The sequence below is a fragment of the Mercenaria mercenaria genome, chromosome 4, assembly GCF_021730395.1.
Source record: "Mercenaria mercenaria strain notata chromosome 4, MADL_Memer_1, whole genome shotgun sequence".
NCBI lineage: Eukaryota > Metazoa > Mollusca > Bivalvia > Venerida > Veneridae > Mercenaria > Mercenaria mercenaria.
Genome location: NC_069364.1, coordinates 18520349 through 18543154, shown reverse-complemented (window position 1 = coordinate 18543154; position 22806 = coordinate 18520349). Strand labels below are relative to the sequence as shown.

The following is a 22806-nucleotide window of genomic DNA, read 5'->3' as shown; positions in this document are numbered from 1 at the left end:
TTTTTCTTTTCATTTTTTTTTTGTCGTCTCTCTTTTCTTTTACGTCCATAGACTGGAAAGACGTCATGACGTTTCGCATCGATTTAATTATCTTTTCCAGTTTTGCAGCGTATTTTACAAAATTTACTTTTTATACTCTTTGGTTTTTGAGCAGCGTCTGGACACCATGTCACTAATAGAAGTAAGAATAACTCTTGTGAAAAATTTATATAGAACGTCGATTTCGACTAGACTGTCGTTAATGAACATTATACGGTTATCACATGACATCAGTTTAATATGCAACTGGTTTGAAATAAAAAAAAAGGGCACTCCGTGACCAAGTGGTTAAGATATCTGACTTCAAATTACTTGCCCCTCGTCGATTTTGGCTCGGGCCTCACTCGGGACGTTGAATTCCTCATTTGAGGAAGCTATCGGAAGCTGGCTGGTCGGTGGTTCTACCCAGGTGCACGCCGAAATAATGCACGGAGAGGTAGCTGGGGTCTTCCTCAACCATCAAAGCTGGAAAGTAGCTATGTGACCTATGATTATGTTGGTGCGGCGTTAAACCCAATTAAAACAAAAGAGAAATCAAAAAGAGGTGCAAATAAATAATAAAGCTATTTGCGTTGTTTAAAATTAGATGTATCAGAGTTCACACGCGCAGGAATTTTAGCTACGACTATTGCCAGACCAGTAACAAGTACTCTATTTTATTTTATGCTAACTGATGAAATACCGAATTATATCATGAGATATAATCCGTATCACTCACTGTTATCACGCACTGTTTTGCTGGTTTACTTGTAGCTCTACATTTAGTATGAATTTTAAACTATTTGCTTAAAACAGGATGAAAATTGTAGTCGCACTTTGTTCTTTATACTATTAGTATATTTCTCGATTCAAATTGTTTTCCTTAATGAGAATTTCCATAACGTTATCTCACCTCGAAGTGAGAAAATTTTCATATTTTTACTCGCGCTAAAATATTTTAAATTTTCTTACTTCTCAGTGAGATATATTCCATATTCACTCAAAACAAACAAGTACCCTCTATTTTACAATCAGGGCACATGTCGGCAGCAGTCATTTCCCTTCGTCTCTCCAAACCCAACTATATGTACATTTTAATTAAAACATTCTTTACATCCGCTATGCCCTTGTAAACACGCGTAAAGGCAAAATGAAAAATAAAAGGCAATTGCTTTGAATCAAAATAAATCCAGTATTTGTTTTCGAAATGACAAGAAATGTCTTTCCTTGATTCGCATATCTGTCCTGTATAGCCCATACATATACATGTATTGACATCAGTCCGCTGTAAAGCTTTTAACATATGTTTCAATGGTTTAAATTTTCAAGCTCTATTAACTGTCATATTAAATATAAAGGCGATTAAATCCCGATTTTTGGTGGAAAATATTCCTCACAAATATTTATTGCGAATAATATTTTGGCACACGTTGTTTTAGAGCAATGGTATTTGATCACTTGTGCTTTTGAGGCTGCTAGCATAGTAATTCGTCACTGTCGCGGAAAAGTATAAAAAAGAAAACTTCCGCATAATCTTTTGTTATAATTTTTATGTTTGAATAGCTTGACACCTACCAAAACGATCCGGGATTCGAGTGTACGACCCCATGACTGCACAGCTCTGCTCTGCTTTTTAAGCAAACCGGTTTATTTTCGTTTAACTTTTATGATGCAAGTGATGTCCGGTCGGTTATCTTATTTTTTATTAAATGCAACATTGTTTTTTTTTTAATATACATAACAGTTTGACAGAAAAGTCCTGTTGATTGCGTTATGCATTAGTAAGATTTATTTTGTTTTTGTCGAGTTTAATATCATACTAACGCAATTATAGGCCATATGACAATTTTCTAACGTTTCCTGGCGTAGAAGAACCCTTGTGCCTGAGCATTTTACGGGTACAGGCGAGTACGTGAGTACACAGACTTCTGAAACATTTCTACACCACTAGCGAGTGTTCGAACCCACAGCGATGAGGGGTTGAGGGCAAGTGATTCTAAGTCAGCGACGGTAACCGTCTGACAAGGAGGCTCTTGAACTAACAGATGAATTGTAAGTTGTCAAGTTCTGCTTATCTATATTTATCATAATGTCACAGTGAACAATAATGAACAAATCCGTAAATTACTTCTATTTTCAAAGCTGATATTATACATCAAGCGATGACTGTAAATCATTAGTGTGATGTAAGGCGCAGTAAATATCGCAGATCTACGAAATAACTAATAACTATTTCGTTTAAACGAAATGATTTCGTTTAAACGAATTAGTTTAAACGAATTAGTTATTTCGTTTAAACGAATTAGTTATTTCGTTTAAACGGAATAGTTGTTTCGTTTAAACGAAATGATTTCGTTTAAACGAAATAGTTAAATGATTTTGTTTATTAAACGAAATAAAAAAAAGTCTCACATTACCTAAGTGGAAAAAAAGTTCGTAACATGTCACTTTAGGGGCACCGTACAGATCTATAAGACAAAACCTGGCAATAGTTATCTATTATTAATAATATTGGTATTCAATAATATCATTTTATGGACTTTATTTTGTGACAGTTTTAGTTATACAGTCCCTCTTTACAGCGGCCCTCTGAACAACAATTCCCTCGAGGCAACAGCACTTGCTACTGATTCCAAAATATTGCAATTGTTCTTAATCTTACTTCTCTACAACAACTCCCTCCGAACAACAACCAAATTTTCCGTCTCCCAAAGGGTGCTGTTGTAGAGAGGGAGCACTGCAGTTATTACTTTCTTCAGTTGAGTGTCATACCATACGACAACTCAAATAGGTTTAAACAGTCAGTATCGTATCTAATTGTGTGGTAATGATTACGAAAAATAAACTTTATCTATGTCGTTATTTAATAAAAAACGTATTTACTCTGTATTTTACAATTTTGATAGAGCATTATTACTATGGAAAAAAACACATTTTTGATCTTGTATTGTAATATATGTGGCTGCGATGAAAAAAATAGGATGTAAAGACGTAAAGTAAATTATTAGGTCATTTTCGCCGGAGGTAAAGGAGACATCAGATATCAATGAGAAAACGTTCAAGAAAAAATAAATCTACACATTGTTTCTATAGTGTGTTTGTAGGCGTGACACCGTGTCAAGTGGTCTGCACAATCCGTGTATATCCGTTTGTGTGCACAAGGTAGGGAAAATGGTGCCTACGTGGTTTGTGTAGCTTATCATATATTCTAACATGGCTCGATTTAATTTACAAAGACGGCAATCAAGCTCTGTACATTCTGATAACAACGGTTGACGCATGGACAGGAAGAGAGCATTATGACGTCAATTATGACGTCAAATTGCCGAATGACGTCTAATACATTGGCTGTGACTAAATACAGAGTTGGTGCGCCCGTGATATATTACAGACTCCGGTATATACCGGATTAACTAAATTTGAACAAAAATACCTTAAATGTATATATTTTGTAACCATGGTGATTCTAACCCTAACCTTTAGTCAATATATTATGCACATTATACACTAAATGCATGCGGACATGCAAACAAAATGAGTATTTTTGCCGTGCGTTCCATTTGATAATAATTCCGCGCATGCGCCGAACGGCTGCACCAACTCTGCAATGAGAAACATTCTAATACATTACTCCTCGGGTAAATGAAGACCAGCATAATATAATATTATTAATTAAAATACATCACTGAGCATGTCAGAATGAAAACAGTCAAGGCTGTCTTGTGGTTTATTGTCTAATTTACCACGTTTAGTCAGTCAGATGCTTTAGTATTTAACCGATCGGGCCAATGCCCTCGTGGTTCAATTTCTACGCATTTGAACTCCGAACAGTGGGAAATTAGACGATAAACAACTCGAAGGCCTTGATTATTTGTTAAATATAGAATACCTCTCAGACGCTGATTTTTATGTAAGAGTGTGTCTAACAATGAAAACATCACATTTTAGATAACAAGGAAAATTGTTTTCTGTGTAAATGTTGTAACAATACATTCAGTATCCTCTGTATGCTTTCCTAAGTAGAAAAAGAGAAAAGTCCACAGGTCGCGAAACACAAATGAAATCTTGCAGGCTCGGTTTGATTTAGCCTGTTCAATGTCGGTAGTGGAAATGCATGCTACCGTCCACGCATTCTAGCCTTGGGATGAGCAGAACGCAACATTTGCACATATTACAAGTATAGAAAAACAATTTCGAGACAACCACAGATGTGTTCATACTGCAGTGTACAGGTATGTTCTGTCCATTTATGTTGACTTGGTATGCATAACATGTTACCTTAATTTTCATAACGATTGTGTCTGTGATACGAAGAGATTTCTTCTTTGTTCCCTGGCAAAAGAACATAATGGGGACAAACGAAAATGTTCCGTAAAGCGTTCATCATTGATGCATCAACAACAAAACAGGCGAAGCAACAAACACAATTGTCAAAACCTATAATAAGACTTGCATTTTATTCGTTAATTGAGATCAATAAAAGATGCTAAATAAAATAGTCAATTCCTGTCAATTTGAATATAAGAAGACGCTTCTTCCTTCAGTTCTTTCATTGACGGATTCTTGTTGAGAAACTTACAGTTTGTAAACAGACCTCCTTGATAATAAACTCAAATATTTATAAAGGACAGTTTGTTTTGTATGATAACTGTCTTCGCGTTTACATTTAAAATGATTCTTTTGAATGTAGAAAACTAACTTGTCACATTCACATTTAAAAATTCTCTTATCTTTGATTCAGATTTTTACCAGCGAAAGCATTTTCCCTTTCAAATAATTTAAACGAACTGGAATATTGATTACAAGAATTTGCATCGAAACCGTTTGATGTAAATAAATGTTCAGTTTCTGGAAAATTTGTATATACGGCAATACGAAGAATAAGAAGTTGATATTCACGTGAGGAAGCCATCCAGCTGGCTTACGGAAGGTCGGTGGTTCTACCCAGGTGCCCGCTCGTGATGAAATTTTGCACGGAGGGGCACCTGGGGTCTTCCTTCACCATTAAAGCTGGAAAGTCGCCATATGACCTGAAATTGTGCCGGTGCGACGTTAAACCCAACAAAATAAATAAATAAATAAGAAGTTGATATCTTCACTACAACAAATGGATTTGCATAAACATTACAGTTGTTTCAATATGCAATCAGTTGATTCAGTAGCATACAAGTGTGATTTAAGGGGATTCTTAATTGGGTTATATTCTTGGTACTTTCTCGAACATTAAGTGATATAAATTTCTAGATTCAAATACTCCCTGTATATTAGCTTGATTTGAAAGTTTCAGGCACGTATATTATTTTTCTTTACAGAATCTAAAAGTGTTCTGGTAACTTAACTTAATTCGTGTGAAAATGTAGGCAAATTGGGTCTGTATCATGTCTACCTCCAATGTTTGGAATACTACTGATCTTGGTCATGGTCTAGGATGTAACTGAATATTAGATTCAAACCAGTCATACTTAAAATGACTTAATTGCACTTAACTTTAACACGAATAGTTTGGGTACTAAAGCGATTTGTCTGTTAAGGAAAATATCATAGTAATGCGAACATGGAATGGAAAATATATTCTGCACATTTTTGTCAGTTACACAGGCAATGTCGCCACATATGAAACCGATATGATTATCATATACAATTCATAAAAATATTATATCATCATTTCATATGAGAATCATATGTATCGAAATTGGCTATGTATATCATCTCAAAGTCGTCTGTCTTCAATATAATCTGCAAGTGTCGAACGTGACACTGAAGTTCGCATAGTTCAAACATCCACCAGTTACGTAATTATTGCAATTTCTTGCATATTTTAAGATATGTTTAAACATGTATATTTGCTAAACACTATCAAAGAGTCGAAGGTTTGTAGATATAGGAAATGTGTTTCTTGCAGGTTCGTAACTTAAGGTTTAACAGCTGTGCATAAATACTCTTCTATCAGACATAAACGGCCTTGTTTTGGAAGAACAGGAATTGGTAAGATTTATCATTATACTCGATAACCTTGTCGTCTAAAATTCTATATCAGAATATAACCTAATATTTGAATTCGTTTTACTTTCCTTATCAATTCGATATTATCTAGTATAAACAGTACAATAAAGGAACAATTTGAATTCACTGATCATGAATGATTTACCTACTCTTGTGAATCAAGGCACACAAAAAGCAAAGAAATCGGTAAACCGCTTAATAAGATATACGATACTTAAGTCTTACAAATACAAGGTACACTAGTATATATATTTTGGTGAGGTAATCATTTAAAAGCAAAGTGTTAATTTAGGATATGATAGTGTTAGAATGTTGATATAAAGGTGTAAAAGGACATAAACTGGTACTAAAATATTTCACACTGTTCGAATATACCCTATACGGTAAGTAGGCACGCTTATTTCATAGTAGAGAAAAGCAACAAAGTGCGTTTGCGAGAAGTATGGATCCAAATCACCCTGCGCATTATTGAAAATAATTAGGTTGCTTTCCGACGACAAAATCAATCCAAAGAATTTATCCACATTTCATTGAGACATGAAAATACGTCTATCTCAAGTCCCTTCCCAAAACCACATGCTTAAAATATCATTTTAACTTGTATTTCGGTTACATCGAAGAACAACGCTCGATCCCTTGAAATTTGAGAAATCGAGAACCAACTGTACCTATAATTACTTAATGAAAACAACAACTGGTGAGCATTATAAAACATCACATGTATTTATGTTGTCGAGACAAATTCACACAGAGCAGATACATGCATGTTCTTTTCCAGCACAAAGTAAACTACTTCTAGTTTCTTACTTACCTGTACTAGCTTCTTACTTTCCTGTATAACTAAAATCAACTTCAGAAATTTTTTTACGCAAATAACATACTTTCCTCCTAGACACGGCACAGATCAGCCTAATGAAAACAGATCAGCCTATTGAAATCAAATCTCAACACACGGCAGCTGTAACAGTATTACAGTCGAGCGTTTCAGCTCGGCCATGAAACTTTCATGAGTCAAAATTACAGCAGGGACAGACAGTTCAAACGTATACTAGTGGGATAAAACTGACATTCAGGGAGACATCACGTTTTCTAAAACGCTGGAGTATCTGAATAATTAGAATATCTGAATACAGATGAATTCATGCTTTAAGAGCAGTTACATAAATAACGATATTAAAAAAATACAATGCACATGTATATTAAGCCAATGAATGTAAACTTAAAATAAAAACAAGACTGTAACAAGTTTTCATGACAAAAATATGTTTATAAACAAGATCTGATGCATAGTTTCTATTCTGTATCACACAAATTGAATGATTTCTGTTCTCTGCATATTGTACTTAATATCATTCTTCACTTACTTTTACTTAGCTTTTATAAAGTAGTTACAATATTTTCTATAGCAGTCTTTTTCCTAGGATAGTTTGTGCACTGTTTTTGTCCCCTGAAATAATACACCTTTGTAACGTTTGTACTAGTAACATCTCTACGACTTCAACCGTTACGCCTATTTACAGCGGTAATTTTTCCATTTGAACAATTGTAATAGTTACGGTTTTACAGCATAACAATTTTGCATAATTCGAACTGTTTTACAGTCGTTCTGCATGTGTATATTTGAATTTACGTATGTAAAATTTACCGATGTTAATTTAAAATAATTCTTACTGTAGTTTTGAATGAAAGTAAATGTCAAAACTTTTGTCATATAACAATATCGAGTTTCATATGTGCTGAATCATATATGTTTTATGTTTTAAACTATGCAAATCAATTTTTCTTATTTGTTTAGTACATATTTTCGAGAAAACATTCCGTATCCTGTCAACAAAAAAAACTACGAGACGACTTTATCTTGCTGATTATATTTAACATCCATATCTTCTGCATTTGGACATTCCTTTAAACAAATCCGTATCTTGCCGACAACTGTATTCTATAACAGAACTACAAGCTGTCACACGCTACATACTAGCAAACGGATATGTAGTTGTATACGCGAGACATTTGTAAATTAACAAAGTTACTTTCAGTACAGACCATAATATGTTTGGTTTATTAAATCATGATTTTTAAAAGTTGATCAACACCAATTATGCCAACCGAAATTAACTGCCTTTTGACTGAATCACAAAATGCAGAAACTGATTAATACAGGTTATGAACTAATTCTGTTCACAAACACAGAAAACTTTATGTTCTATCTTTTTGAAAATCATCAGATTTCACGATGTAAGAAATTTCTTGTCACCCCGTACTTGGATTTACTGTTGTCATATTTTCGTGGTCTTTTTGGATCATGAAGTCCATTCATCATATGTGTAACAGAGTTCCGCTTAAGTTGGTGCTAGGGGCATTGGAAGTATTGTCATTACCTCTCATGAACAGACTCAATCAAACCGTGTCTGCTATTATTATAAGAGGTTGCATTCTTTGCTTCCAAAGGATCGTTTACAAATTTTATTGAATCGTCCGCTTTCATCTAACGCTTTACGCGTCTTCATGCACTTGCGTTTTTAAATGTATACACTCAAACCTGTGTTAAAGATCACCTCTGAACAGAGACAACCTGACTGTAAAGACCACATATTTTTTTTTCTTATTTAACATTTACGGTGTATTTTAACCTGTGAATTAAGACCACCTCCCAATAAAGACTACATTTTGGCTCTCCCAAGTGTGGTCTTTATAGACAGGTTTGACTGTATAACTAAAGTATGTTAATATACTTTGGAAGAAAGAAACGCAACCATGCATATCAATAGTGGAATAGGTTTAATTGAGTCTGTGTACTCACGCGATGTAATGAAATATTTAACACGTTATGGCTAAATCGAACTTTATTATGATAACGAAACATTGAATGAATTCCTGTTGAGAGAAACTGGGTAAGAGGAAACTTGGATGAGAATAAAAATAATGATAATCATTATTTTTATTCTCATCCAAGTAATTGATAATAGTGACATTATCATTATTATACCTTTGTTTAAAGAGGACAACATATCCGGCGATATAGTTCTCAGACATAATAATGTAAAATAACCTAATACATATTGTGTTGCACGTCCGCATAGCTCAGTACAAATACCACAGACCTACGGAGAGCGGGTCCCCAGGCGAGGGGCATGTTCTCCGTGACAATTTGATAAAAGACATTGTGTTCAAAATCATTCGTCCTCCACCTCTTTATCAATGTGTGGAAGTCGTCAGTTAATTGCGGAGAACAGATTTGTACTGGTACAAAAACACTGGATAGATTAATATCCGCATAACTAAAATACTGTTGAAAAACGGGGCTAAACCCAAAACAAACAAACAAAAAACGTACTGTAATACTAGTAGAATACAATTTCAAAGTTCAAACGTCGTCACTTAAATGCATTTGTGCTTTGTTGTTTTAAATGTATTTTCACTAAAGCAGTTTATATATGTATTATACATGATATGTGAGAAAGTATAAAACTATTGAATGTGAGGGATATTATATGTATATTGAATATTAAATGTATTTAAGAGTTTATTGTAATATATTATTTGACCCAATGTAAATAAATTTCCGTCTTTTATCAGATAACAATATCATAGTCCAAGTGCTTGAAATCTCTAGACTAGTATAAAGGGCAATTTACGTTGGAAAATATCAAGTGTTTATTAATGAATTTAGATGTGTATTTACATTGTTATCACGCAAAGCGTATATTACCCCTAAGCTACGCTATACGTGTCGTGAAACGGTAAATGTGTGTTAAACGTTGCAAAATTCTATAAACAGTATTTATTGATTATCGCTATATATATTGCATAATCCAATTTCTTTTTACAATGTCGTATCTTAAAATTTACATATCATGAGCACATCTTCATGTAAACTAGAAGTGGAAGTTTTTTACCCTATTCTATTGCATTTTAATGCATATATATGTACACTTGAAAGGGCTTGCAGTGAAAAATTGAATTATTGGTAAAACTTGAACTTCAAACCATTTGTCCCTCGCCGATGCGGGTTCAAGCCTCACTCGGGGCGTTGAATTCTTCATGTGATGAAGCCATCCAGCTGACTTACGGAATGTCGCTAGCTCTACCAAGGTTATAAAATAATGAACCGTGGGGCAAGTGGGTCTTCCTCAACCGTCATAGCTGGAAATCCTCTGTATCAACTATTATTATGTCGGTGTGATGTTAACCCAATAAACAAGTTTTATTCTATATTTAGAATGTTTTTGAGATGTGCTTATATATCAAAAAAGGAATAAAATATGTTTAAACTATTAAACTACAACTATGGAAATTTATACATAGACTACAATACTAGTACAAAGTCCGATTATTTTTCATATGCACAGCGCAATAAATACTGCTCAATTTCCTAAGTTTGTTTAGATAATGCATTACAGTACAACTATTGGCTTCTTTACTATTATATTGTGTACTGTCGTTATAAATAGATTTTACATTGTAAATCTATGTATATTGATCTCATTAGAGATAACGCATGAATGACAATCTAAAGCGTTTGCGCAAAAAAAAAAGAGAGATCGAAAACGAAACAAACGAAGCTAATATAACTGCGAAAGAAAACATCTGAAATTCAGGATGTTTCACATTTACACAGTGTAAATAAATTGGTATTTTTGCGTCTTACTCTTACGTATAAGGCATTTTACCCTTACGTAGAAGAAATGTTTCTTCTAAGCCGAGATGACTATTATGTTACATGTATTGAAAAAAAAACTTTTTTCTTGTTTCGTTTTGTAAAAGCCTTCTTTTTCTGTTATTTTGCTAGTTACTTTAAATGTCAATGATGTATTTACGTTCTTTATTATACTGATGCAAGATCTTCCTCTCAAATTCTAATTATGTATTAATTTAGATTTAGTTCATAACATACTATAGATGATTTTACACAAGTTACTGGTAACTATGCTAACCGGCGGATGTTTTGGTTTTAACGCGAATGCGCTCTTTACGTGTGGCAAAAGAACTCTCAACCATAAGAAAACCTACATAAAATTATCATCATATTACGAATTGTTTTGTCATTATAAGGATAATTTCATTCAAGTAATTTATCATACAGTATACTTTGATTAAAGACATCTGTGAAAATTCAACATATCTTACCTGAAAAGTCTGTTTTATTCTTATTTTCGTCAGAAAAGAACAAGCATTTCCAGTTTTTTCCACACATCATACAAATATAAAATTTGTACCTTACGTTTAAAAATTCATAGTTTTTCATAACATCTATTTTTACCACAGTATTAAATAGTTGTTATATACATTTTTCTCCGCCTTGAATGACATGTCGCGGCTCCATGTCACTGAGGTTGCTATTTTAAGTGACATACTGGAAATCATTGCGTAATATTATGCAAATGACATGATAAAACATAGGTTACCTGGGTAATCAAGACCGTAACTTAATTTCGAGACTGTCCCCTAATTAGGGCGGATTATAAAAGTTACTGAAGCAAATAAGCTGGCTTTGATGTGATATACATTAATGTTTTCGGTCATCGATGCCATTAAAAGAACGCACGCGGATAAAGATATCACGCGGCGGAGCTGTTTTGTGAATCAAAAAATAAACATTTCACGTGATATCTAGTATCATACAATCTATAAGAATATATGTTATGCTATATATTTGGAACTGTAATGGACATTTCCTTTTAAAAAGATGACAGTGTAGTTACAAAAAATCTAAATTCGTAAGATATGAATCATATCAAGGACTATAACTATACACTGAAGGAAAATGCCTGATGTAAATATTTATTTTTTTATGTTTTCATGCTGGATCATTTTCATATCGAAAATGTATCGCGCAAAGAAGTCATTATCCGTGATTTAGAATAATTATGATAAACTTGAATTCCGCAAAGAATAGAACAAATAAAGAATGTAAGTGTAGAACACCCCTCCCCGCTACTCGCCCCCTTTCTATCAAATCTTACCGCTGCATTGACCATTCGGCCAGTTTGATAATAGAGAGTTTGAGATTTTAACCTTCGCCTTCCCCTTCAACGTCTCGCATATATATTTTGGGTAAAACGTCACCGATATGCGTGTATTTTATTTAAATCAGACGTTGCTACTAAAGTTTTCCTTGTAATATCAAGTAAGCCTAAGACTTCTCTTTATTACTATGTGAAATAAAAAGCTTTGTTTCAGGATTTCTGCTTATGAAGTTGTTTGATTATCCATATGTATAATTTGACTAAATTTGATGCGAAACACTATCAATAAGTATAAGAATGATGAAGTTTTGTATGTTTAATAATTTTAACTAAATACATTGAATTGAACCTGGAAGTATGAAGTTATCAACTGATTTTGAGAAGCATTGAGATTTTGTTCAAACTTTAACTTCTACGGCATATTTGTGTCCCCAGGCGGTATTGATTATACTAGATGGACCTTTTTGCCGTACGAAGTGAAGTTTTGAACGCCCGAAGATGTGATATCACAAAAGTCAAAACTTCAGTCTTTTTTCATCTATTCTGTCCCCATACTCGGCATCAAAGACTGAAATCTGGATGGAGGCACATGGCAGGACAGTCATTGTACTTGAAAAATAAATAATTACGCGCGATTATCATTTTGTGGAAAATTTTATTTTCAGTTCCAGATAAAAAAATTCCGTTTCTGTCTGACACGATAGTTGCGTTTTAATTATAAACATAAAATGGTACTAGTAAGACGGAAAATTCTTCTGAAGTATCAGACAATTTCAGATCTATGAGATCATGCTGCGAGAAGTGTCCTGTTAGCCGTATGTGATAACTCCATTCTTTACATGCACGGACCAAGAGCCTGGCAGAGGGGCATTGTGGGTCAATCACCCCTTTGATTCTTACATTTTACATGTATATGCCAACATAATATTTTGTGCGGCAATTTCCGTCTCCACCTAATATTTCTTGACTGTTTCGCTAGACACATGGTGACTTGGCACGATTATATGTCTGAGAGTTTGGCATTATAAAGTGTCATGCAGAGTGTCAAGATGCCAACACGTATGATATGACGAGAGTATCTTACATTTTGTTTCAATGCGCTTGTTACATGTATTCATAACTTGTGTATATTGACTCATGTTATCAACATATCTTATAAAAGGTTAAACTTTCATCAGGTACATTGTTTATGAGTGTCTACAAGTGAAACGCGTCTTTTAAGGAATTTGATGTAAAAAGTACCAATTCAAAGTGAAAAAAATCTTTTAAGAAAAACTATGAATTACTAGTCAACAGCATGACGGATGAATCTGTCATTTATATTTTATGGTCATGCCTTTTGTGTTTGATTTATCACATATATTTAACTTAATTTTAAAATTTTAAAGTAGTTCGACAAATGCATTTGAAATAGTTGGTTTTTCATGTTTTTGTTTGAAAAATATTAACTGCATTATCTTTCAAGAATACCATCAGCAATAGAATACGTTGATATGGTTATCATTTTTATTTCCTCTTATGTATGATTTACAATCGTACATTGTATACTGACATCATTTTATATAAAAGCTAAATGTTTGGAGCAACAACAACGAGTTTTTACATTGTTCACATTGTTTCGCTTTTTATCGTAATCGCACTAATACCCATGCGGTAATTATATTAATTGAAATGTTTTTATTAAATTTTCATTTTTAAAACCTCTTGTAAAAACCGTGCCCTTTTGGACAATTGATATCAAAATGCACGAGAAAAACGATCATAATTACGGACAAATTGAATAGGCGGATTAAATGAAGTAAGGTTCATTCTAAAATTTGAAATCTCAAGGAATTTTAATCGGAATTCAACTTCATACGTTAACTTCGCAAGAGACGTTGAAGGGGAAGGCAAAGGTTGAAATCTCAAACTCTCCATTGTCAAATACAAAACTTGCAAATTCGAAGAAACAACAGAAATAAAAAATAACTTTTTTAAGATGATTATTGTTATTTTTGACAAAGAACTATAAAATTTTATAGCTCTTTGTTTTTGAATACTGAATGAATTGATCCCCATTGGAGTATAATTGGACATAAAACCATAGGCTGAACTTTGTTAATTGAACATTTTATTTTCAAGCTCGACTTTTAACTACATGTATGGTAACTGCGACACGTTGTAAGTTATTTGAGACCACGTTAGGAAAAAAACAAAATCTTTGTTATTACTTTATTAATTCATGGATTTTTTTTCATTTTACTGAACCTTAATTTGTCGAGATCATACGTGCCGAATAAATAGTCCATTAATCCAAAATCATCAATGATAATGCGAATTAGTTAAATCTATTGGTTTGCAAATATATACATATATTTTCCTTTGCCTTACGGTGGATATTTACTATAAAACAAACTCATTATTGATCGAATAGATTAAAATACAATGTAACTCTAACGTTATTTATATTGTGCAGTCATGTCTTTTTGCCCTACGTAGAGTACGCATGCGCGAAAATTGTTTCCCGTTGCCAAGGAAGTAGCTCCCTGTAAAAATGTCTATTAGTACAGTGCGAACTAGATACATGCCACTATTAATCGTTCCAACGTACAGTGTTAAGTGTTTAAGCCTGTCTTCTATTTATGTTATTTTTGTTAGTTTGTAATTTAATGTATACTTTGTGAACATGAAACCAAACTTTGTTTTCTGGTATACCACAATTTACTTGTTTTACATTAACTGAAATCCATACTTTATCTACTCTCGAAATGCCTTAACATCATGTTTCCATGAGCAATATATCAATATTGTTATTTTGTTTATTTCAGTTACGTCATATGTCTATATATCACACTTTAGAGGGAATACCATGCAACAAAATGGTTTCGCACAGGACAAAATACAGAGATGCTAAATATATTTCTAAAACAGACCTAATAGCAATATACAAAAGAAACAATTTCTTCAAACATCGTATTTATGACACAAGAGGCTTGTTTCGATCAGAATGGAAAATTGTCAAGAAAACACAGCATATGATTGTTCGTGATATTTGTGAAGCATATTCCAGTCATTTGTATACCAGTGGCAGTGATGGCTCACCCCCTATGCTAAATAAGCGAACCCTAGACAGAGGGAGGAGCTTTTAAATTGCACCGACTTGAATTTTCATGTAAAACATATCATTAATAAACTTCAAATTTATTGGCCCGGGGCTAACAAAACTAGTGCAATAAAAGTTTATGGTTAAACTCTTCTGTCCAGTTCATATTCAAATGTCTCGCTATGGCTAACTTTGTAAGAAACGAATTTCCGCAGCAGGTTTCAACCGATCAAGCTAGCCGAGACCGAAGTGAAATTGCATTTTCTAATGGAGCATCGTTCCCTTCGTTTTCTGCAACGGATGGTTCTTTTGTAAATACTGAACACCATCTTGTAAGAAATGGTTTCTTAGATGCAACTGGGCAACAGCAATTAGCATATACACATTCCGTGGAAACATCGATAGCTACTCGAAGACCAGCGAGACCGGCAAGACATCCCGAGTATATAGATTACAGTCAAAGACTTAGATCCTACGCTAGATGGATTCGTTCGAGTCCAGGTCCAGCCTGCCTTTGTGAAGCTGGCTTTTTCTTTACAAGTAAGGTTAACAATTGCAGCTGATGACGTTGCATGATATACACACTAATAAAAATAAACTGAACAGTACTTTACATTCAATTAACGTATAGTTCTTATTAGTTAAAATGCTTTCCGATTTTCGATCTATTCTTGTATATTTTAGTAAAGACTTGCTGGTAACAATACATGTGATATTATTTTTTGATAGAGGAGTTATTACCACTTTTTATTTTAGATCAAGGTGATTTGGTACGTTGTTTCCAATGTGGTATTGGTCTAAAAGATTTCTCGGAAGGGGACGATCCGCTACTGGAACATGTACGATATTCCGGCGATTGTCCATACCTTCTTGAATATCTCGGAACTGCTGGGATATCGGCTATAAAGGTAGACTGTTTCCTTCCTAGCGTTTAAAAGGTTTTCTCAGATTCAAACTATGTGTGTAAAGCTGATGTATATAATTTTTATTTAAAGTGATTTTACACAGTCAGTCTTATCAAATCCTAAACCAGGTTATAAAAACCGTAAATCAGAGGAAGACAGGAGTTAATTTATTGTTGTTGTTTTTTTAATTTCTTTATTGTATTTTGTTTGGTTTCACGTCGCATCGACACAATCAATGGTCTTGACGGCCTTCCAGCTTTGATAGTGGAAGAAGAACCCAGGTGCCCCACTGTGCATTATAATTATTTCATCACGAGCTGGCATCTGGGTAGAAGCACCGACCTTCCGTAAGCCAGCTGGATGGCTTCCTCACTCGAAGTTTTCAACGCCCCGCGAGAGGCTCGAACCCACCTGGGTTAGATTTACTCTATTTTGTTGGGTTTAACGTCTCACCAACACATTTATAGGTCATATGGCGATTTTTTTAAGCTTTGATGGTGAAGGAAGACACAAGGTGCCCCTCCGTGCATTATTTCATCACGAGCGGGCACCTGGGTAGAACCACCGACCTTCTTTAAGCCAGCTGGATGGCTTCCTCACATGAAGAATTCAACGCTCCGAGTGAAGCTTGAACCCACATGGATTAGAGGCAAGTGATTTGAAGTCAGCGACCTTAACCACTCGGCTACGGGAGCCCCTTTATCGTTTTCAGTATAATATATTTATTTGTATTAGAATTCGCTTATCTCGGTGCTAGGGGCGTGAGGGCGTTGCAATTTGCATTACCTCTGATGGACATCTTGGTTGCATCCTGCGCTTCCAAAGAATTTTCTAATAGATTGTATTAACTATTACAACAGCAAACTTTATGTGTCGTGTGGAAGCCTAAAACGATCTATCCGTACTTTGATTCAGTGTTGTTATATTTCTTTTTCTTGGAGTTCATAGAGTTCATTCAATATCTGTGTAATAGAATACCACTTAAGTCGGTGCTAGGGGCGTGAGCGGTTATAATATACTACACAACGCAAATTCTATGTCTGTCTTATATATGTCAATTAACAGTCACTCTTATTAATACATAATATATGTTTGATGTACGAGACTTTGCTATTTGTCATTACTTTTATTTTAATCAATCTACAGACGAAGTGTCAGGCGAAGCAAGCAGAGGCTTCTGAACAACGAAGTAAGTCATTTACATTTTGTCTAGTTATTATGAAAATGTATTGTTTTATGTATAAAGAAAGAGTCCAATTTTCCGTAACAGCATTTTCCAGCGATCTCTCTTCAAATGAAAGACTATGTCATCAATTTGATATGTAAACCATGACGTTGTCGTAATAGAAATGTCTCTATTCTTCAAAGTATTTTGATCAGTTTTGAACCTTTTATCAAAAAAGGTTTTGAAATGATATTAGCCATTCTGCCCAAAACAAAATAATTTTCAAGTTTGTCTTTCCTGATGACGGATTGATGGATATCTTAGTCAGCGTAAAATTTACTTTTCCCTGTAAAGTGTTTTAAAAATTCAGATCTCATATTTTTCATCATCGGGAATATTTTAATTGAAACTTCCAGTTATTGAAACCTCCAGAATGATGTTAAAATTCTATCTGAGTCTTGCATGCAAAGTGAAGTCGAAATTCACGATGCATGTAGTTTGGTATAACTAGCATTAGCTGATTTTATCAGTACTTTGTAAAATCACTCTTTTTTCAAGGAAAATTTCCGGTTTCCTGTACATTACTATGAATATAAAATACGTGAAACTATAGATAAAGTAAACGGAAAATATTATCGCTATCAAACTTATACATAATATTTATATTGTGACTGTACAGATCCTTATATTTTACAGAGAAAACACAACTAATAAAATAAATTGTGAAAGGCGATTTTTCGAAGATTTGATAAACTACACAGCTGTGATCAGATCATTATTGAAAAGCAATCAATGAAACTCATATATGTATAAAGAATTAACAGTACGAATTCATGTATATCCAGGATCAAGCGTGCATTGTCGACATCCTCAGTATCAGACCTATGAAGCCCGTGTTTCATCCTTCGCTGGCTGGCCGAATAATCTAACTCAGAAACCGGAAGTGTTAGCAGAGTCTGGACTTTTCTACACTGGTAATTTCGTTTCTTTTCTCTTTTATAAGACGCTTCGCTTTTTATCTCATAAAACTTTCAGGTTGTTCATATAGTTCCCTGTGGCATTGAAATATCGATGGCAAAACGGCGTTGAAACCTAAATGAAGCAAACATACAAAACTAATAATTGACTTGCATAATTTATTCAAGATTTCTCTCTTTGAAAACAGGATTTGAGGACCATGTCCGCTGTTTCACGTGTGATGGCGGGTTACGGCGCTGGGACGCAGAGGATGATCCTTGGACAGAGCATTGCCGATGGTTCCCGGCTTGTCAATATGCCAGGGAGAAGAAAGGCGATGAATTTATTGCCCTTGTACAAGCTTCGACTGAGGTAACTTAAATTATAAATTTCAACTTTAAGTGAGAAAAAGAAATACAATTCTGTATGTATGTATGTTAATACGTGACATACCTAACATAGTATGTTTATTTCCTGCAGGAACCAGAAAACCTTACAAACGAGGAAGGTACTGGTAGTCAAGGTCTAGTACGTGCAATTGAGCAGATGACACTTAGAGATCCAGCTCTGAAGGCTGTTCTAGATGAACATAAAAATGCATGTCTAGAGATGGGATATGAGTTGGGAGACTTTAACGCAGCTGTGGAGGATTTGAGAAACATGGGTTAGTCCAAGCTGAGCAAGTTTCACATTTAAATTCCACTGTGTTTCATATGTTGGTTTTTATAAGTTATGAGCGCATGATATATCCTTTCAGTTTGGTGCAAATTTATCGAAGTGAAGTTACAGAAGAAAACAAAAATGAGAATATGCGTAAAGAAAATTTAAAATGTGACCAAAATCTAACCACAATCTAATGCAATGAACATGTACAAGACCATCCATTGTCAGATGAAACGGTGAACTTCAAGACAAAAGAAGTACATTTATACAATGTTGGCGTTTCTATTGTTTCTATAAATACCGTTTCACATTTTCTAACGTTTAATTTTGAAATTATAATCCATACCTTGCATCTGGGTGACACTGCTTTTTGTGCACCACGCAACCACTTTCTCTATTTTCTTTTGTACGTGTTGGGGGTGGGTGATTTAAGTTTTCCTTTATCCGTCTGTCTGTCTGTCTGTCTGGCTGTCCTTTTGTTGTCTATGTGCATGGAGTATTGTATCTAGTAACATGAACTTGAACTTTTTATTGGCAATTGATTGAAATCCTTTTGGTGTCAATGTGCATGCAGTAATGTATCTATTTAGATGTCAATGTTTAGAGTAGTGCAGTTATTATTAGTATCTTGAACTTTATATCTTATTAGCAATTGATGGTACACTATCTGGTGTCAATGTGCATGCAGTAATGTATCTATTTAGATGTCAATGTTTAGAGTAGTGCAGTTATTATTAGTATCTTGAACTTTATATCTTATTAGCAATTAATGGTACACTATCAGGTGTCAATGTGCATGGAGTAATGTATCTATTTAGATGTCAGTGTTTAGAGTAGTGCAGTTATTATTAGTATCTTGAACTTTATATCTTATTAGCAATTAATGGTACACTATCTGGTGTCAATATGCATGGAGTAATATATATGTTTAAAGGTATTATCAGGCCAACACTAGATGAGATTCTTGACATGGTGGAGGTTGTACAAGAGAGGAAACAAAGCCAGCAAAGAGCAGCTGAACTAGAACAGAGCCATTTTGGTAAATTGTGTGTTTAAATATATTTTGCTTCAGTCGAATAATACTTAGCTATTGCCCATTTCCAAAATAACAGTAAAAATGTTAATCAAACACGATTAGGGGCAAGAGTTTATTACTGCAATGGATTCAAAGAGATAGGATCAAATATAGTAGTGTTTGGGACTGCATTTATTGTTTAATTCGAGCTTTTAATGGACGTATACACGTTTACTGAACTGAAAAAGGTAATATTGTATCGTAATTAATTAAGCTACTTTTTGCTGATCTCCGCACAATTTCATATTCTGAACACTTTTATTCTATTTAAAGAAAACTTCATATGTAGTTTACAAAAACTGACATTACACATGAGGATACAGAGATATATAAACAGAAGTATATTAATGGTTTAGCGTATGACCGACGCATGTTAAATATTCAAATAACTAGCTTGTATTTTTCAAATCGATGTGCCATGTTGTAAAACCTACACTAATACAAGTGTACATATATTTGAAGCGTACACTTGTTCACTGGTACAATAATTGCACTGAATATTTCATTTTTTACTTTTACTTTTCATCTTAGAAATTACAAATATTCCAGCAGGAAACTTCAACAGATGTTCATGAGCGCAAGCAGTTGTTGTTACATGCATTTCGGTATAAAAGGCTCTATTGCTGTATTTGGCTGCTCCGTGTTACTGTGAAATCTACCCTTAGCTTTTATCTTTCGTAAACTAACCTTAAATGCCCTACTTCTACACCGAAATGTGTGTAGTAAAAACTGAAATGTGTTGAATAACTGTACATATTTGGTCGATTATATTTACTATTGATTTTCCTATATTTCAGAAACGCCTCTTGAAGAAAACTTGCGTCTGAAAAGTTTTGTAATCTGCATGTCATGTGGCAAAAACAACGTGAACACTTTGTTCATTCCGTGCACGCATCACCGTGTGTGCATGGAATGTGCAGAACCACTAACGGAGTGTCCAGTTTGTAGGAAAAACATCAGACAGAAGATTAGAACATTCCTGGTGTAAATTTCTTACTGTATTGCGTCTAAGTATATCAAACCCATAATCATCTGTTATAAAACATGTGATTTTAAGAGGAACACATACAGTGACCAGTTTTCGTGAAAATGAGTATAAAAAGATGTACTGTCGCTATATATTGCTGAGTAGTAATTATTCTAAAGCACAGTCAATGGACAAATTACGACGACTTTTCGTAAAAACACTGTGTAATATTTAAAGTTAGTATGATGTAGTAACGTTATATATCACAGTGTGCCGTTAGTATTGTTGTTAGCGGCGCTTTTGTTATGTATCTATCATGCATGTTTGTATATAGATCTATGTACACGCATTAGCTGTGCCTAATTTGCCTTAAATGCTTTTACATGTATGGCATATATACAGAATTACAAGAAACATTTAAAAGCATCGCATAAACTACGCAAATAAGAAGATGAAACTAATTAACTGAAAAGAAATGTCAATGTCTGCAGAGATTTGCTCGAAAAATAGTTGAGGGAATTACCTCCTGCCCTATATCGCTTGTTATTTGAATTCAGATAAAAACCGAAAACAGTGTGACCAGGAAGGATCAGGCAAATATGTTGTGAGGTTGTTCTATGTATCTGTGAATCTTAGAATAGTCCGAGATGAAAAATGATATATAACCCCGCACGTGTATACCAGAAGCGTACAAGTCAGTGAATAAAATGTGTACACATAACATGTAAATCACAAACAGAAACAAAATACGTATCACTGAAGGACTGATAAAATGAACGCAGTTTTCCATTATGATTCTTCTTTCAAATTGAATGCATAAACCTTTCTCATTCGTTTTCGGAAAGGTTACCATAGTATGTCAATGTTTCGGTTAATGTTTAGTTGCAAGCATTGCGGATAACGTCGGTGTTACCTTTAGTTTATCTTCGTTAAAAGCTAATTCTCACACAACGAGATTTGTTTTCCTTTTACCCAAAGAAGACTATAATATACAACTCACTGTCTGTATATCACAACTATTACGTCGCAGCGTCAAGCGTCATACTGGAGCATTGAAAAAGAAACCCACACAAAACAGGCAAATATATGCTGGGTGTCGTCAAGGATGCACGGACGTGATACAATCGAAATAATCAATCTCAAACAGTGATTTGCTCTGGGATTTGCTCTGTGTTCTAGGTGTTTCAAAGCGTTTCTGTTGTAGACTATAAAACACGAAGTGATGAAATTATTTTACAATATTCTCCGGGAGCGGGTTGTAGAAAAAAAAACATGAATGTGTGTTTTGCATTACATGTATTGCATGAATCGCTTTTTTACCGTTGCTGTGATGGTCTTCTTATTTTTCTGTAGGCCAATGCATTTTTCTGTTTCACTGAAATTTGTATTCGATAATGCAGAAAACATGTCATGGCTAAATATGTTAATGAGTGGATGATGAGCCTTAACATAGTTTCAGATAATCAGGTCCTGGTGGCAATAACTTAAGACGTCGTGTACCTTTTAATTTAATTAAGACCTATTGTTTCATGGTTCAACCTCCTAAACATAAATCTGCTTCTTGTGAGTTCAGACGTGGCGTTGCGCCGGCCCGTATCGACACGGGGAAGTATGAGGATAGCAAGTGCACACTTTAATATATAGTGGAATCTGAATGTAATGATATTTTATACTGTCATAAAGCCGAATTAACTGACGGTAGCTAACGACAGCGATCAGGTAAATGACCCGTTATGACAATCGGCAGTTTCCGTATCCTTTCCGTGCGATTTCGGTACCATTCGGCTTCGGCCATAAGAGAAAACCATTTTTCATAACAACCAAAGTATGCCGAAATCACATACGGAAATTACGTAATCGAACGAAAATTACCGATTGTCATTAAGGTTTCACTACTTTAAACATTTTACTATCGCACAAAGAACTTACTAGAATTTGTGGGGGAAAACTGTTTTAGAATTCTAAATAGAAACATTCTATATTTTTTTTGTAAATAGTGTCTTTG

General features: G+C 34.2%; 1 protein-coding gene across 2 annotated transcripts; it reads left to right on the top strand.

The window, feature by feature from the left end:
* Positions 1-6252: 6252 nt before the first annotated feature.
* On the top strand, positions 6253-21647 carry LOC123544440 (baculoviral IAP repeat-containing protein 3-like). Of its 2 annotated transcripts, none has more exons than XM_053540594.1 (9): positions 6253-6404; positions 14795-15609; positions 15826-15977; positions 17121-17163; positions 17985-18113; positions 18305-18468; positions 18577-18760; positions 19694-19798; positions 20632-21647. In XM_053540594.1, exons 2-9 carry the CDS (start codon positions 15252-15254, stop codon positions 20820-20822), a joined length of 1326 nt encoding a protein of 441 aa, XP_053396569.1. In that variant the 5' UTR covers positions 6253-6404; positions 14795-15251; the 3' UTR covers positions 20823-21647. The 2 variants fall into 2 exon arrangements, with proteins under 2 accessions (XP_053396569.1, XP_053396570.1); XM_053540595.1 differs by lacking the exon at positions 6253-6404 and adding an exon at positions 10526-10640.
* The last annotated feature ends 1159 nt before the right edge of the window (positions 21648-22806 follow it).

What these genes read in the sequence shown, in the direction of transcription:
- LOC123544440 (XM_053540594.1), top strand. Translation starts at nt 15,252, where the DNA reads ATGGCTAACTTTGTAAGAAACGAATTTCCGCAGCAGGTTTCAACCGAT. An exon ending in GTCTGGACTTTTCTACACTG is followed by an intron (nt 18,114 to 18,304) that starts GTAATTTCGTTT and finishes CTTTGAAAACAG; the next exon opens with GATTTGAGGACCATGTCCGC. An exon ending in GGAGGATTTGAGAAACATGG is followed by an intron (nt 18,761 to 19,693) that starts GTTAGTCCAAGC and finishes ATATGTTTAAAG; the next exon opens with GTATTATCAGGCCAACACTA.